At 45.8% G+C, this 17669-nt stretch overlaps 1 protein-coding gene across 1 annotated transcript; it reads left to right on the forward strand.

Moving 5' to 3' along the window:
- The first annotated feature begins 1870 nt into the window (after window positions 1-1870).
- On the forward strand, window positions 1871-17559 carry POGLUT1 (protein O-glucosyltransferase 1). The gene is made up of 11 exons (XM_082335573.1): window positions 1871-1984; window positions 2359-2449; window positions 5254-5397; window positions 5839-5974; window positions 8512-8633; window positions 10189-10248; window positions 11291-11390; window positions 12184-12242; window positions 14352-14519; window positions 15046-15102; window positions 15730-17559. Exons 1-11 carry the CDS (start codon window positions 1900-1902, stop codon window positions 15884-15886), a joined length of 1179 nt encoding a protein of 392 aa, XP_082191699.1. The 5' UTR covers window positions 1871-1899; the 3' UTR covers window positions 15887-17559.
- The last annotated feature ends 110 nt before the right edge of the window (window positions 17560-17669 follow it).

The following is a 17669-nucleotide window of genomic DNA, read 5'->3' on the forward strand; positions in this document are numbered from 1 at the left end:
CTTTTACCTTACTTAAGGTTTACGCTTTTGGGGGACTCTCCAGACCAGCCTCCAGTTTTGGATCTATGACTACTGTAGCTGCAAGGGAGACTGTAGAGGAAAAGGAAGAAAGCAGACCCGATGCAGAAATCAAAAGGAAGACAGAGGGACTCTAGGAGAAGATGGAAAGAAGAGATTAATTCCCCTGATTTGTTTAAAAATTCTTTGGCTGTGCAACAGGAGTTTAGGATGAGACAGCCAGAAGTACTCAAGATTTTCACTCTAGGAAGCTGTTACTACTAATAGCAGATAATGCACACAACATTCACTTATTCCCTCATAGTTTACTCATACAATCACCCAGTTACCCAGTTGGAGGACAACCCCAGCTGTATACTCAGTAGAGGGTTGTGCTGACACGCTAGCAACTTCGCAGTAGGTGTTCAGAAAGTCCCTCAAAGTCATTTATTTCAATGGATGTACACATAATCCTGCCATCTTCGTCTGCATATAGCAGCGCCTGCCCTACAGTCACACAACCCACGGCTGATACCGGTATTCACTTGTGGCCTTGCACAGATTGAGCAGACACTTGGTGCCTGGAGTTTATCAGCTCTTGCAGATTCAGGAGGACTACCAGTCTCTAGAATTTATTAGTCCTCGGGAAAGCTTCACACTCCTCAGCACATGCTTTTCCTCTTTGGTCTGTTTTCTGGTAACTATTTCTCCATCCAAACCTACGGATACCTACAGGACCAATTCTGTTTCACACAAAACAGGCCTTTATAACAAGTTGAGTTGGTAGCTTTTGGGGCTAATCACTCAGCCTTCATGCTGTAGGTACAAACTTAACATAAATGTGGCTCCTTCTTATTAATGAGCAGCCACGGCACCTCCTCCTGGAATCTAAAACCTCCAAGGTGGATCTGGGCTAGGAAAGATGAAGGTTTAGTGTTCGCATTTGAATACATAGACCCCACAAAGAGAGGACAGGCCTTCCCACACTCAACCTAGGGAAAAACATTGATTGACTGGTACGGATTCATGTTAGGACAGTGTTTGCTCAGCCCCGTCCTTTCTTACCTGTGTTAATTTGGCTGCTTATCAGCATGGTGATTGCATCCAGCACGGTGTTAACGAGCCTGTCTCCTGAAGGCTGACTCGAACACTAAGTGGAGCGTAGTTCTGAAGACTGTATTCTTAGAAACCATTTTGCAAAGAGGAGGTCCTGTGCGTTATGTTGATGGCACTCAACCACCAATTCTCAGTCCTGCTGTTTCTCTTCTTTCTTGCAGTCCACATCCCTGAAGCTCCAGAGTATTTTACACAAATCCATCTAAACCTTTATGCCATAACGAGATTCATGACTTAATCCTAAATGATCATATTGAATCAGGCCTTGGCAACAGCAAGAAGTCGGGCCAGGAGAAGGAGCCTCTTACCGGTTGGGCAAACTGCTTCATGAATTCAGGTGTCCAGGGAAGTTCCCCCGCAAAAAAACCCAAAAGGAGCGGGGGCCACCAGGCTCGCGGGGCTCCTGAGCCGCACAGGAGCGGAGCGAGGAGATGATTTGGAGGGACTACCACAGATCCACACTCAGGTCTGCTCTTGGCAGTGGATATTTTTGCAGCACAGTCCCCATCTACTGTGGCCCCCCCACGCCAGTGCCTGCTGCCACAAAAGCTGCCTGCTGTCACGACATGGCCTCAACGGGGGTCCCCCCACACGCAGCCATTGAGTGGGGAGGGAAAGCGCCGCATTGAGGCGCCGCGGGAACTACAGCTCCCATCAAGGCCCGCGGCACAAGGCCCGCGGCTAGCGCCGCCATCTTTGTGCGGGGCTGAGGGCCACGGCCGCCATCTTTGGTTTGGCGGGCGGCGGGTCGCGCATGCGCAAGGCCCTGCTGGCGGCGGCGGCGGCATGGGGCGGGCAGCGCTGGCGCTGTGGGCTCTGGCGGCGGTGGCCGTGTGGCGGCTGGAGCCCTCCGCGGCGGGCGACCCGGCAGGTGAGCGTCGCCCGGGGCCCCTCACTTCGCCCGGGCGTGCGGGTGTTGCTGGGAGGGGAACGGGACGCGGCTTCGCGGCCGGCGGGGAGGGTCGGTGGCCCGGGCGGGAGCCCGCGCGTCCTGTGAGGGGGCTGGGGGGCTCTCGCCTCCGCCCGGCCGGGCAGCAAACCCGGCACCCCGTGGTGGCCGCCGGGCCGAAAGGGAAGCCTCGGGCTCCTCCCGGCTTCCCTTTCAGCCCGGGGGCCGTCGGGGTGCCCGACCCCCTGCCCCATCCCCCCTCAGCTGCGTGGCCAGAAATCCTGTTCAACTCCCGCTAGTTGCTCTGATAGTTTAATGCGTTCGTTCCTTTAACTTTTCCCTCCTGTGTAATTTAGATGCCAAATGGAAAGCCATAACTGACCAAATTAAGACAGCGGTGGAAGTCTATGAGCCATGCGTAAAGGAGAATTGTAGCTGCCACCAAAGGTGAGAGGCTGGTTTCCTTTTGACTGCACAGGCCATGAGAGGGAATACTTTTGCCAGCACTGATGGGTGGGAATTAGCTAGAGACTATTTGGGCTCTGAGGTATCACATCTACAGCCGTCGTAGGTCACGGTGCTTCAAAGAGGGAGGTTATTAATGGTTATTAATGTGTGAAACAGGTTGGCCTCAACAGAAGGTGTGTTCACCTGCAAACTGATCACTCTCCTTGTTGTCCTCTGTGATTGAACAACAAACACTATGTCAGCATCCCCAAATGATCACGCAATAAACCTGTACACGGTGATATTTCTGTGTCAACAATCTACGTCTGCCTTTTCTCTCAGTGCAATGTTGCTAACAACTCTTCCTCGTGGGCTTTTAAAAGTGGAAGAAAACAAGTATCTGCAAAATATTTTAAAATTGCTAGATTGAGAAAGATTGTTACAGAACACAGATTCATTTGGTGTGATAGTGTGTTGTACTTTGCTCACTCCCTGTGCTTGGACAGGGCTTCCAGTGGAAGAGGGGAGGGGAGAATTGGAGGAGTGCTCTTTCTAGGGAGTTCAGCTCACTGCTTGTGAGAATTGGAGTGGCAGTGGATATTCAACTACCTGATTTTCATGTGACCGAAGTATGATCCAAGAGGAGCTCATTCAGGAAGACACAAGTCCTGTTTATTTTTTTATAACTATGGAGCATTATGCAAAATGCCAGCACTCTGCCTAATCTTCCTACAGTAATATAGTGCAGAGAGCTAGAAACTTGTATGTGGACGCAAGACCACTGTAGGTGGTACAAGTGTAGACATAGCCAAACCAAACTTCCCGTCTGTTCCCACTGGTAGAGCATGACTTCAGCATGGAGAATATTACAGGTGCATAGGTCATCGCTGTTAATGTGGGTAGGGACTGTAGGACTGGGTTTTTCTGGTATCTCTAAGCAGTGTTTTTATTTGAAGTGGAAGAGGGAGTACAGGGAAGAGTCAAAATATTCTTTTGTCCTTAGGATTTGGATTCCAAATGGAGAAACACAGATGCCCAACTTTAAGCCTCCTATTTAAAAAATACCAGATGTGCTCAGTAATCCTGAGGGTGAGAAGAGTGCTATATCGGCTTTTAATATCAGATGAGTCGTGTTGGGCAACTGTTTGTACACTCTGTTTGGAGTTTTTGATCTTCATTGCTCTTGAAATATTGATGAGGAAAAGTCTCTTCTAGTTTAGCCTTCCAGTCTTTTTCCTCAGTTCCAATTCAGATACAGCCTAAAGACATCTCCTAATCTTTAAACATACACTGCACCATCCTCTGCCCACCTTTGAGAAGAACATCTTCCCAAGTGGTTACAACCTCCAAACCTGCTTCAGAACGTGACAGGCAATAGTAACATGAAATTAGGGTTGCTGTGGATCTTGAAACCTAGTTTTCACTAAAGCAGTAGTTTATTTAAGGGTTGTTGAGGAGCACTGCTGTAGTGACAGGCAGTACAAAAGAATCCAGGAAGATAATACAGCACATAGGCTGTGAGAAACTCAGTTCATTTTGACAGCTGATTTGGAGATATGTAAATATGCAGCAGAACACTGAAAGCCAGTACTTTCCCCTGTATAACAGATTCTACTTGTGTCTAGTCTTCTGTGACTCAGTGGGCAAGGAGCAAAGGTCCAAACTTGTTTGTTGCTACCTTTCAGTTGTCACTTAGGTTACAATGACATGGATGTGCCATAAAACTGCAACATTGCTCCTGTTCTCAAGCTCATTACATTTGCATCCCTGCCAGACTGCTTATCCTGTGGTCAGTCCATCTGCACAATGGCACTTCTTTATGTAATTTTACTGTTTTCTGCCTGATTATGAAATAGCAGAGTCCTGGAGGTTGGAGGGGACCTCTCGAGATCATTAAATCCAACTATTCCGCTCAAGTGGGCTTGCCAGGACTGTGTCCAGTTGGGTTTTGAATATCTCAAAGGACAGAAACTCCACCGCCTCTCTGGGCAGCCTGTGCCAGTGTTTGACCACCCTCACAGTGCGATCACCCCTGCAGTGTTGTATTAAACCAAGGCATTGATGCAGTGTCTACCAAAAAGTGGGGAGGACATCTCCATGGCTGTTGCAATCTGACAGTGTTCATTAACTGCTCCAAGCAGTTAGATCTGAGGACCTATAAACTGCATCCTCCTTCTGCATTTTCTTTTATACGTTAGGTTTATGTTTTCATACTGCATTCCTGGAGCTCACTGATGATGTGCAGGTGCCACAGAACACAAACTACATAGGCCTCTCCTCCTGGGCTGGCTTTCACTGCACACAGCATTATTTGGTGATGCTGCTCCTTGTGACTGGACTCTTACCTTCTTTTTCATGTATAAATAGCGTGACATTGTGTGAGGAGTTTGGTCATGGTGTGGCCCATCATTCATGGAAGGCCAGAGCACAAGCTTCGCAACTCAAAGGTTAAGTGAGCTGAAGGCTTTTACCCATAACCTGCCAGGGTATGTAGGGTCCTGTCTGGGAGAGTAACTAGAGTTGTCCATGTTGATTTAGCCTCAGAGTCCTGTGCTGGGCTTTCTGTTGGGGCAAACAGCACAATATACAACACATAGATAGTCAAAGAGTGAAACTTGGACCTTGGAAGAGCTGTTACTCAGAGACTCAAAGTGACTTAAATTCTCTGTTACGCCACATGTAGCAGAGCTCCTGGAAGCTACACGGAGCTTGTTTTAGCTAGAAGTCTGTTCTGTATAGTGCAGTAATTTAATGCACAGTATCCTTCCTATAGTACATAATAATGGCTGATTGTTTTGTTTCAGTGTCTGGAAGCAGGACCTGGCTCCTTTTCGAGGTGGCATTTCCAAGGAGATAATATCAGATGTGGTGAGCCGGAAGCTCGGGACACACTACCAAATCATTAAGAATAAACTGTACCGTGAGGAGGACTGCTTGTTCCCTGCAAGGTAAGAGCTGTGCAGAAGATCTCGTCTCCCTAGCTGGGGCACAGGAGTACTTCCAAATCTGCCAAGTTGAAAGCCACGGAGCACAACGATATTTCAGAGGTCTGAATTCCTTATCAGAGCAGGAGCCTAGAAAATGATGTATGAGGCTTAAATGTAGCAAGAGTTAAGTGTCATTGTTGCACTTTGGCATACAAAGAGTTGGTTGCTTGTGGGATCCCAGAGAAAGCTGCAGATCAGACCAGATTTAACAGGATTGGTTACTTCATTGGTGCCTGTACCGCGTTGGGGCTTAGAGGCTGCTATCGGCAGTTCCTAGCCTGCATTGTGGTGTGGCTCAGGCTCACCATCTCTTCTGCTCCTGCACAGAAAGGCAGGCCTGCAAGAGACTGCAGGATTGTGCTTTCTCCTCACAGCTCTTTGCCGTATGTCGTTTCTCCACAGATGCAGTGGAGTTGAGCACTTCCTTCTGGGGCTCATCAGCCGCCTCCCTGACATGGAAATGGTGATCAACGTGCGAGACTACCCCCAGGTCCCCAAGTGGATGAAACCCATTATCCCAGTCTTCTCCTTCAGTAAGGTGCGCACACCTTTAAAAGCTGAGCGTTTCTGAGACGTGCATGTCCTCCTTTCTCTTGGGAATGTATTTTTGAGGATGGTTCCCCACAGGTTTTCTTTGTGTCAAAATTGCTTGCTCTTTTTTTGCTCTTTGTTTCCTTTTGCTTCCAGTTTTCTGGCAGACAGACTTGCAGATTTGTTCAATAGAACGGTTTTTCCCCTCATTAGCTCCTCTTCCAGGTCAAAAAATGTACCTCTGCTGCAGTGGAATGATGCACAGCTGGATGGGATATGTGCCAGCATCGCTGTCATTTGCTACAGTGTTTCTGCTAAAATTGTAGCAGTAGTTTATCAGTATTGTTAAGGATTTTTGATCATCAGTCAGCTGTCACACAGTTAATCTCATTTAATATGAATATTTTAGTCCTCTTTTTTGGTACCACAGATAAGTGTTTCTTATCTTCTTTTCTGTAATATGGCTGTCTCCTGTGAACGCTTTTCCCTTGGATTCCCTTTTCCATCTCCAAACACGCACACGCACGCAGAGGCACACACACACAGACATTCGTTCTCTGCGTCTCTGTTCCCAGACTGGAGAGCCCTCCCATGTGTTTTCCTGCCTCTCCCATTGTTAAACCTGACTGTAGCATAGTGTCTCATCCTTTTCAACAAAATACCGTTACACCTTCAGCTAATCTTCCTTTGCCTTAGTGTATGCCTCATGTGCCCAAATCCTGCACCCTCACTACCTAACCCTGATCGTGATCCTGTCCTTGGCTGAAGCCCAGCAGACAGTAAGATGCAAAAGAAGCAATAAACCATTTGCTCTTCCTAGTTCAGGCCCTATTCTGTTTTGGCTAGCTTGTAGCATCTTACCCAGGTCTTCAGTTCACGCAGCCTGAACCCTAATACAATCCGTAACTATTGCCTAGTCTCCAGCCATCCTAAAACTCTCTCTAGAATTTCAATACAGCATTGCAAGCGCTGTCACTCAAGAACCATGTTCGCTGCCAGATGTAGTAGTAACACTAGCTGTCTTGCCCCTTGACCATTGCACAGCCTTAACTCCAGCCAGCAGGACCCAAGCTGATGCAGAGCAGGTTGCAGGAGTTTAATCTTTGCACCCGTATTCATCATCCTGCCCCTGGGTGCCTTGCAGGACCCCACAAGAAACTGAGTTCTCCGGTCACCATTGTCTGAGATTCTGAACTGTAACCTCAGCCCTGTCCTTGACTGAAACCCCGTGACCCAGGCACAGCTCAGATTTAACCAGCCAGCGTTAGTCACTGCCGGAAGGAGGAAGGCTCCAGGATGTATTCTGAGGCTGAAAGCATAAGGGATTGCAGGATTGTCCTATTCTACGTCTCAGAAGGTCCACCCTGGGGTGGTGGTGGATCTGTCATGGTTTGTTATCGATGCCTGTTTATAGCAAGACTGAGAAGGAGCAGATCATAGAACACTCTTATTTAAGTTGGAAGGGACCTGAGGAGGTCACACAATCCAGCACCTCGCTCAGAGCAGGACCACCGAGACCGGGGTGCTGCAGGCTGTGTCCTGCCCGGTTCTCACCATCCCTGAGGACAGGGTGTCCACAGCCAGTGTTTGACCTCCCTCAGAATGAAAACGTGTTTCCCAATATCTAATTGGAATTTCTCTTCTTGTAATCAAAGCCTGTTGCCTCTCATTCTGTCTCTGCACTTCTGAAAAGAGTCTGCCTCCAACTTCTCTGAACTCTCTCATTAGGTAGTAGGAGATGGCATTTAGATTCCCCCAAGCCTCCTCTTCCTATGTGTGAACAAACCCATTCCTCAGCCCCTGTTTATACGTCATGTGCACCTACCTCCTAGCTACGGTGGTGGCCTTGGACTCTCTCCAGTATCTCCAGGTGACAGACAGATGGATAATTGCATAGCAAGTTTATTGCTAGTGCAAGGAAGCGGCCTATAGTCTGGTTTCATGAAAGGGTTTAGTCTTACTTAAGTGCTGGCCTTCCCTCTGATTATATGGGAATTTAAACATCCAAATAGGAGCAAGGAACTGAAATTCTTACGTGACCTGGATATTTGTGACAGTGAATTGTTAAGTGATCTCTAGGAAGGCTGGAATGAACTGAAGTGTTGGAAACCTAAATGTCAAAGTGTCTATAAGTGCCTCTCTCTGAGGAGATAATAATGCCTCTTGACATATGATCAGTAGAAAACATTTGTAGCTACACATAGGCACAAGTCTTCAGAAAGGTGAGTGGAGCTCAGGTCTTCCGCTATTAACAAGAGAGATCCATGATAGAGCTGATTAGTAATTTTCTAACATGAAAGTCCCATGTTGTCATGCAGCAAGATGTAGCCTTTTTTCAAATCATTGAAACATTTCGATATTGGGTTGTCTTTATGTGAACCCCAGCAACATCGTGGTGGCCGCAGAGCTCTTGTGGCTGCCTATGGAACAGTAACGGAGAGAGCCGACAGAACTCCCAGAAGGGACGTTCCTTACTGGTGGGCTCAGTCAGTAAACTGAAGTAGATATTACTCTTATTCTTACGTTACTCTCCTTTTTCTGAAGACGCCTGAATACAATGATATCATGTATCCTGCCTGGACGTTTTGGGAAGGAGGACCAGCTGTTTGGCCAATTTACCCAACAGGTTTAGGGCGCTGGGACCTCATGAGAGAAGACCTCAGAAGGTATGTTTTGGAAATGGTTATGTGGGGAGGAGGTTTAATGGAAGACAAACTCACAGTAAAAAGCCATCTAGCACTGGGCAGCATTAGGGCAACGTTGAAGTCTAAGACCATAGGTCTGTTGGCCTGTGATCTGTCCTGCTGCCTCCCGTGAACTACATGCAGCCTAACTGCTGTATGAGAATTCTCCATGGAAACCTTGGATGATGTAACCAGAAGTTATAATTAGCTTCTCTGTTTCCAGCACTTTAGTAAGGAATGCAGAGGACAAAGTATACACATTCTTCATGCTGTCAGGGCCAGATTACTATCATTTTTGCTGGGATAGGGTTTGTCAATAAAGCAGCAGTTATCTTTTGCCTGCAGAAATCTCCCCTGACACATGGAAATGTTTTCCTTTGTTTCCAACTACTTCTCTAAGAGCTGTGGTTTTTTCACTGCAGGGATGATCCAGGATGTTTGTATAAGCTTCTGGAAGGGTAAAGGAAAGTCTTCTTTAGATCTGCTTTTACTTGCGTATTGTTGTGCAATAGAGAAACCTGGAATCGTTCCCAAGACTCAAGAGTCATTACTGGGCTTGAGAGTAAGACAGAAGACTCTTCTGAGAGTCTTTCTTTTGGCAGGATCTTTGTCTATTAGCAGAATAAGGGGCTGTTTCCCATGGAGAGTGACAAAGTGTGCAACAGTGAGTGAACATAGAAACATAATGAGAAAAAAACCCACCTTGATGTCCATCACTTGACACCAGAATGCAAGGTTGAATGTTTCCCTCTTCAAAATCTGAAGCTCTATGGGACTAATCATAGCTGAAGCCTAATGTGATGTAATGTAATGAAGATCCAAAGCATTTACTTATCCTTTCTTTCCCAGTCAACCCCACTTGTGTCACTGGGTTACGAGCAGATGCAGAGCTTGACCTGTGCAGATCAGTTTGGGGATCAGGACCTACATATCAAGCCAGGTGAAACAAAAAAGTGCAACAAAGAATTCCCCAGAGGGAGGCAGGTGACTGCACTGACAGAAATAAAACATGTGAACTGCTATTTTGAAGGAGTCGTTTAGATTTAAAATGAAAGTTATTTGGGAAAATAATCAACCCCTGTGTTTTAAATGCAAAACACTAGGTAGGTTTTTTGTTTGTTGTTGTTTGGGGGTTTTTTAATGGAAAATGGCAGTGGTTAGAAACTAGTCACAGCTAGTCACTTCACAACAGCGAAGTACAGGAAAATAAAACAACAGTGCAAAAAGCGGATTCAAATTTTAGGTAAATTTTAATACCTGTAAAGATTTAGTAAGGGGGTTGTGTGTAAGTCATTGTTTTGACTGAAAAGTATTCTGAAAAGTAGAATGTGCCGATGTCATGTTGCCTTAAACACAATATTCACAGGAAAACCTGTTTCATTGGACCTGGCTGAGAGTTTTTTCTGCTATAATGAAGAAAGTGATTTCCATCAAAAATGAAGAATAATAAAAAGAGATCATGCTGTGAAAACTGATGAGAGCGCTGTTTCGTGGTTATATTAAATCATTTATTGCCATGTATAAACAATATTTTCAGATCTGCAGAAAAATGGCCATGGATGAAAAAAATCTCTAAAGGATATTTCCGAGGATCCAGGTGAGCATATTTTCCTACAGCAGGAGATTCTACCAAAATATGCTATGACAGCTGTCTGTATGTAGAAATTTCTGTATCTCCAAGACCTAAACAAATGTAACCCGGAATGTATTTTTTAAAAGTGAGGAAAGCAAGGCATTTTGTACAGCAGCATTCCCCCATTAGTGATTCTCCATAAGAACTGCCATTTGCAACTAGTTTATTATCAGAAGTCTAATATTGGAAACAGAAGTTGTGATGGATTTGCTACGTTATTTCTTAATGAGTAAAACTGTCACACTAGGAACAAGCTTGTTTTGTTCTGTGAAGGGAACTGCAGGTGCATGATACAAATTTAAAGATTTGATATTGATGTGCACGCTTCTTGCCAGTGTGAATACTTTATTCGCTATGCAAGTGCTCGACAGTGAATCAACAAGTATTCTTGCATTAAATTACCTGAGTGGTGGGGGATAAGAAAGTAGATTATTTTTACCCTCTCTCCAGCGACAGTTTGAAAACAGTGTTAACCCCTGCTCCTTTTTGTTCCTCCTTCATCTCCAGTAGGGATGGATTTGATGTCTTACTGGGTAGGCTCAGGAGGTGATGAGGAGTGAGTCTCAGGGATGTCATAACTTTGTTTATCAGTAGTGTTTTAAATTAGTGTCAGGGGGATCAAGTGCTGAAGATGCTTAGCATCTCTTAGCTCGCTCTCTGACATAGAAGAGAGTTAAAGTATTTGGCACCCATCAGGATAAGGCCTGAAGGAAAAAAAAAAAAAAATCTCTGCTGATTTGTCCTGGGAATTGCTTAAATAATACCATTAAATATTTAGTAAGTGAAATAAAGACACATGGCCTCACATAATTTCGGTACACATAACTCATTCTCTTCTGCTAGTATACCCTGAGACAGAAATACACTGTATGGTAGGCACTCATATAATGTTTTTGGGGCACATACGGAGGTCAGCCTCATAAAGAGGCAGGGTCTCGAGTCCTGTAGTTTGTTAGCTGTGTTGGATCATGCGGATTGACAGTTACTGATAGCATTTCTTTTGCAGAACGAGCCCCGAGAGAGATCCCCTCATTCTGCTGTCCCGAGAAAACCCAGAACTTGTTGATGCCGAGTACACTAAAAACCAGGCCTGGAAATCTGAGAAGGTGTGCGGGTGTTGTCTGTCTCCTGAGCGTGAAGGCCAGAAAGGGTAGCATTGCAAGATGGCTTTGATGATTGAGATGCATCTTGTTGGAGAGTTGTGAGTGATCCTCTAGAGTGGGGGAGGCTTGTAGTTCCCTTGATGGCTGCGTCTCTCTGATGGATGAAAGGAAGGAGTCTCTAGAGCCTGGCAGGCCAAACATTTTCCTTCCATCCACACTTTCTTGTTCAAGGAAACGAGCACACGTAAGAAAACGAGCCTGTGCCAATCCCTTCCTCCTCCATTACAACCAAATTAGCCAACTCTTCCCCTTCTAGCCCCAAGCTGCCTGTGTGGTGTTGTCAGTCTTTTTCAACCTTTTTCTGTCATCTCCGTTTCTTGGTCGTCTTGTTGATAACTTTCTGATAGCTGCTGCCGATCACTTTTTAGTTCCACGCTTAGTCTACAGTCCAGCTCTCTCCAGACAGTCTTGGCTAATCCAGTTACACTTGGCTTCACATAGCCCATTGTCCCAAGCTGTTTTCCATTCTGTAGCTGCCAGCTAAACATTATCATTTAATGTGTTTGTGCTGGCATTTGCTTACAGGCAGTGTGTAATTTACTGAACTTTTTTTCTTGTTTGAAGGGCTGGGAATTCTTCATCATAGTTATAAAAGCCCACTAGAGAAGGTTTTCTCAGAAGTGGGAATGGAGGGTTTTGAGACAAAGCTGAAGCTTTGTTTCTAACTGAGAAGGAAAACAAATATGAAATCACTATATAAAGCCTACTGATTTTGTTTAATTCTCTTTATTTTAAGGACACCTTAGGAAAGCCTCCTGCAAAGGAAATTCCACTGGTTGATCACTGCAAATACAAGTAAGAGTTTCGATTACTAAAGCTGTTCAAGGGCTATGGTGTAAGGTCTCATTTTATTTTAAGGTCTGATTCCAGCAACCAGCTCCATGCAGACAAGGAAGCTTGTGAAGGCGGTTGAAAATTGGGGAGCTTAACATGGCCTCTTTCGGTGTCAGCTTTCCCCTGTCAGGTCAGGAGAAATAAAGTGCTTTGGGGAAAGTAAAGGTCTTGCATCACTAATAAACATATAGATCGAAAATTTTATTTTATTTTATTTTAATCAAAAAGGCTTTCTATCAATTTTTCTTTATATTCCTGTACCAAGCTGTGTGTTCAAAATTATTTTTTCGGTGCTACGGTGATAGCATTACTGTCTTCAAAGACATAAGGAACTAAAGAATCATGTCATCGTGTGCATACTGGGGCAAGTGTTGCTGTTGGATGTACATAGTAAAAGAGAGAACCTGAAATACGATCAAGCAGGTACAGGATTGATTCATACTTTGTATGTTGTTTGGGAGAATGTGGTTTTGAATTACAAAGGTTTTTATTTTTTAACTACTTTAGGGAGGGGCTTTTGGTGTAATATTCTTGTGGGTTTCTGTGTAAGAAATATAAACTCTTAGTGTGTATGCATGTCTGATGTTGTGCTTTTTCTTTTGCTTTAGAATTACCTAGTTACAATTCTACCAGCTAGAATCTGCTGATGTAAGAGCTCAGTCATTTGGCTGGATCTGTGTTTTTGTGCAAATATGATTGACTTGTCTCATTTTATATTTCACTAGACTGTTGCCCAGATTTCTCCCTTCTGTTACACATAGACTTCCCAACTCCTGATGCCTGCTGAGCCCCTCGTACAGTATGGGCTGAGACATTCTCACAAGCTTTTGTCATAGCCCAGGGTCTGGTGGGGTCAACACGAACTTCTCGCTGCTTCCTTCAGTGTAGGTGCTACAGCAGGCTGTCTGAGAGCAGCCCTCAGTGACTTGGCTGAGGTGACAGATGGTGGGAGCCGTGTCTGGAATTGGACAGAGGCGTTTCCTCGCTTCCAGACCCCTGTTCTTGTTACATCTCTACATGTATTTGTTGAGTTCCTAATACAGTGAGCTCCTCATCCCTGCCTTGAGCTCCTAGGTAATACAAAGAATGCAAAATAATTTCAGACTTACTCCTTGTCACTTAGCACTGAAATAAGTTTAGCTATAATTCCCAACTCACCCAAAATACATGTAATACATAATTCCCATCTCACCCCAAATAGCTTAATTAAAGGAAGAACTCCCTTGCCCCAGCCCAAAATGTTTGACTTCAAAGATTAGTTATATGTACTGAGGGGTTTTACCCACAGGAAAAACAGCTTTCCATATGATTGGAGAAATGTGGGTTTAAAAAAGCAAGCAAGTAAGCAAACAAACATCCCTCTGAGATACAGTTTGCTAAGAGAAATCCCCCACCAGTCAAGCCCACTTTACTAACTTGGCAGAAAATACTGAAAACAAAATTGTGGATTCTTTGTTATCTGCAAAGTCCATCTGTTGTGTGCTAGCCTGTTTAACCTCCTGGGGTTGCATTCCCAAGTTAATATGAAACAATTACATTCAGTTTAAAGCAGGATCCCAGTGGAAGAAAAGAAAAACAAAAAACCAACTGAGATAGATGTGGCAAAGCAGAACAATGAACAGAAAAGCTCACTGCAAGACAACAGAGAATTGGGAAAAAGCTCCTTGTGGTAACAGAGTCTCTGAAGTGTAGAGTCACAGGATCAGCACCCATGTTGTGACCTTCCATGCCTTGCTGGCCGTTGCCCGTGAGGCCTCTTTTGGTTTGTCACGGGCAGGGGTCTTTATCAGAGGTAAAGCAGCACGCTTTGATTTTTCTCCCTTGGTTTTGATGGGCAGCAGAAACTCACCTAACACATCCTTAACTTCAGCTCACCTTTCCTGTGAGGAGCTTCAAATAAATGTCTTCCCTTTGTTTTAGCGGCAGGTGCTTGGCTGAGTGTGAGGGAGACCCCCCCAGCTGCTACCCGTGAGGGAAGGCTGACTGCTACTCAGAGCCCAGTTTCTTAGTGCATTTCCTCACAAAATGCCAGGTGTAACCAGGTCCCTCTCTTTGCTTCTCCTTTTAAAGGTATCTGTTTAATTTCCGGGGAGTGGCTGCCAGTTTCCGGTTGAAACACCTTTTCTTGTGTGGTTCACTCGTCTTTCACGTTGGAGAAGAGTGGTTGGAGTTCTTCTACCCCCAGCTGAAGCCTTGGGTCCACTACATCCCAGTCCGATCAGACCTCTCTAACGTCAGGTGTGAGACCCCAAGCGTGCTTAGTGGGGCATTGCGCGCCACAGGGAAACGCTGCTGCGTTTGGGAAGGCGGCTTGGTTTGTAGTACACTAAGAAGTGCCTCCACTCCGAGGCATCAGACAAAGGCTCTTGGAGGTCGTGCTCTTTTTATTACTGCCCCCAAAGAATCCTTCACTCATGTTACTTAGAGAGTACGGTTTCACTGGGGTATGGAGGTCTATCACCCTCGCTGAAATCGGCAGGCACTGGGCACTTCAGTTTCCAAGCGGGCCCTGCAGCACAGATAAGGGAAAGAGGAACGTATCGCTGGGCCAAAAATTGTGTTAGCTCCCAGATTTCAGCATGCCGCCCAGAACTGATAGGGAACAACTGAGAATGGCAGGTTTCTTCTGTGCTCTGAAATGAGGAGCACCAGTCGCTCACTCAGTTGTAGATCCTTAATCTCGTCTTCCGCAGTAGTTTAGCTAAGGGACTGCGTTCTCCATTGAGCTAGTTGTTTCATAGCACTTTTTTGGTCTTCATTTTAGGGAGCTGTTGCAATTTGTAAAGGAAAATGATGCCATAGCACAAGAAATTTCAGAGAGGTAAGTGGTGTGTCCTTTCTGGCTATCGGGCAGTCTTCCAAAGCACGTTCTTAGGCAGCTTTTGAAGGGGCTACCTATCAAAGACAGCCTAGTATTAATAGGGCGCGGTATAGCTGATATTCCGCAATGACAGCAGGAGGGCTGGAGAACTCGTAACAAGCAGGGGGAACGGGAGAGCAAGATGCTATGCTTAGGGCTTTGGTTCAGATGTGACCCGTGTCAGGAACCCCACTGAACGCTATCAGAAGTTGGGAGCTTTCGTCTCAGTATGAGGTCAGTTGACCCCTGGGAACTGTGTCTGCACTATAAGCATTATGTATCCGGGCTGGCAGCGCCTGGCTTCTGAAGCGGCGTGCGTCAGTGCTGCTCAGGCTGTATCTGATATGTGAAATCTGATATTTATTATCCCAGATAACAAATACCATCTTGAGGATAACAAAAGCACTGCAACTGTCAGAGCTGCAAGCATGAATGGGAAGTGTGACATTAAAATAGATGGTACAGAGCAGCGCGTGTTGTTTCTCATTTGAAACACAGAAGAGTGAAAGCTGATGTACATATAGAACAAAACCAAAGACTCTTGTAGAAACTGGAAATTGGTTCTGACTGTGCCTTGTGTGTCTCTAGGGGACGCCAATTCATCACCGAGCACTTGCAGATGGAGGATGTCTCGTGCTACTGGGAGCATCTGCTGTCTGAATATTCCCAAACCCTGACTTACAAAGTCAAAAGGAGGAAGAGCTACCGCGAGATCACTTCTGAATGGCTGAAAACAGAACTGTAGAGACTCCTCTGTTTTTCTCTTCAAACTGATCTCTGTGGAAATCTAAAGATCAGTGTATCTTCTTCTCTCAGACTTCTTATCCTTGACGCTAGAACTACAGGGAACAGCAATAGGCCGACTTTGAAATTTCTCCCGTACGATGGGACCCGGTTATACTCTCGCCGTGAGAACATTGAGTAGAATGTTGGGTTACGGCTATTTAATGGGGTGGTTATGCTCGTCTCTGGAAGAGGGTTGTTAGCATTTGGGACTTAGTTACTACCTGTCTCAGAATGATCCTAAATCCCAGTCAGTCAATGAGAAGCCTTTCTGTTAATTTTACTGGACTTTTTACCGAGTCCTCCATACTCGTGAGCAAGGTACACAGACTGTCAGCTACACTCAGCTGGGAGATACCTGCCCCTTTTTTTGTAGATGGTCAATGTTTTGCCACCCGTGTGATATCACTTGGGATATTAGGTGTTCTCTGACAGAAGCAGGTACTGGGATTTGGGGTAACCTTTTTAGATAGCTTAGAGCTTAGTTTTCTGATGCTTTATGTCAGGTTTCTAAAGAGGTTGATGGTAAGGCTTTGATGTGCCATTGAAAGGACAAATGGTCCTTGCGCAGTTGACCTACCTACCTCATAGCGGGGCGGCCGGTGGCGACGATGCTGCCAGGGCGCTAAGCCTGAGCAGCAGGCAGGCGGGCAGCTGGCACCCGAGATAAAGGCGGCTCATCCTCCGACAGAGGAGCGGGTGCCCGCGCAGCCATGCAGAACTGAGCCCCTGCTAGCAAGCTCTCCCGGGTCGGCTGGCCAGGCGTCCTTAAGAACCCAGAGAAAGTAGATGCAGTTAGAGTCAGCTCTTCTTTTTTCCAGATGTTCACAGATTCTCCGCTGTAATCTTTCTAGGGTTGTTTTTTTGGTTTTCTGTTGTTTTGTTTTTTGTTTTTTTTTGAAGCTGGTAACACGTCTGCTCAGTTCAGTATTCACTTTTCTTTCCCACAGCTGTTACACTCCTTTTCTCATCTCCTTCAGTCTGGTTGAGGGAACGACTTCAGCCACAGAGTGGCAGCTACTCCTCACATTACTCACTTTGAGTTCAGTCACAGGTTGCTTGTGCTCACTGTTAGTTACGCCCACTACAGGCTGCTCAGCTCAGAGGGAGTGCCATTTCTGAAATGCTCTGCGGCCCCTGAGTTGAGAGGCCTGGTAGGAAGCAGCATCTTCTCTGGCATCCAGACGGGTGCTCGCAAGAGCGTGGGAGGCAGCAGCGGGATCCCAGGAGGGCCGCTGCCTCCCAGGGGAGCACCCTTGATGATAAAGCGGCCTCAAGGCTTAGGAAGCGACACATTAATGGACAAGAATGATAGCAGCAGCTCAGGGTCTCCTCCGCAGGCGGTTTGGATCGGAGAAGAAGAAAACACTACAAGGAACAGTAACGCGAAGTGCACCTACACAGGTACGCGCTCGTGCGGGGGCCTCGCGGCACTGCCGAGCCCTGGTGTGGGGACGTAACCGCCGGACCTGTTTGTCAAGCGCCAGTTGCTGGAGCAGCGTGCCGGTTATGTTTCCTGCAAAGGAAACAAATCGGGGTATTAAAATAGCCTGGTTTCTGAGGAAAAGAGCTGTGCAAGAGTCGCAGGGGTTTTCTGGTTTTGTATTTTTAGTCAATGGAGAGGCTGAGAAACGGAAAGAGCTATGTATAGTATTTTTAAACGATTTTTAGTGAAGTGCTTTTGGAATAAAACAAATGAAAACGAAGTTTTGTTGGATGCATTGTTGCTTAATGAGAATTGCAGT

The sequence above is a fragment of the Platalea leucorodia genome (assembly GCF_965183815.1).
Source record: "Platalea leucorodia genome assembly, chromosome: 2".
Taxonomy (NCBI): Eukaryota; Metazoa; Chordata; class Aves; order Pelecaniformes; family Threskiornithidae; genus Platalea; species Platalea leucorodia.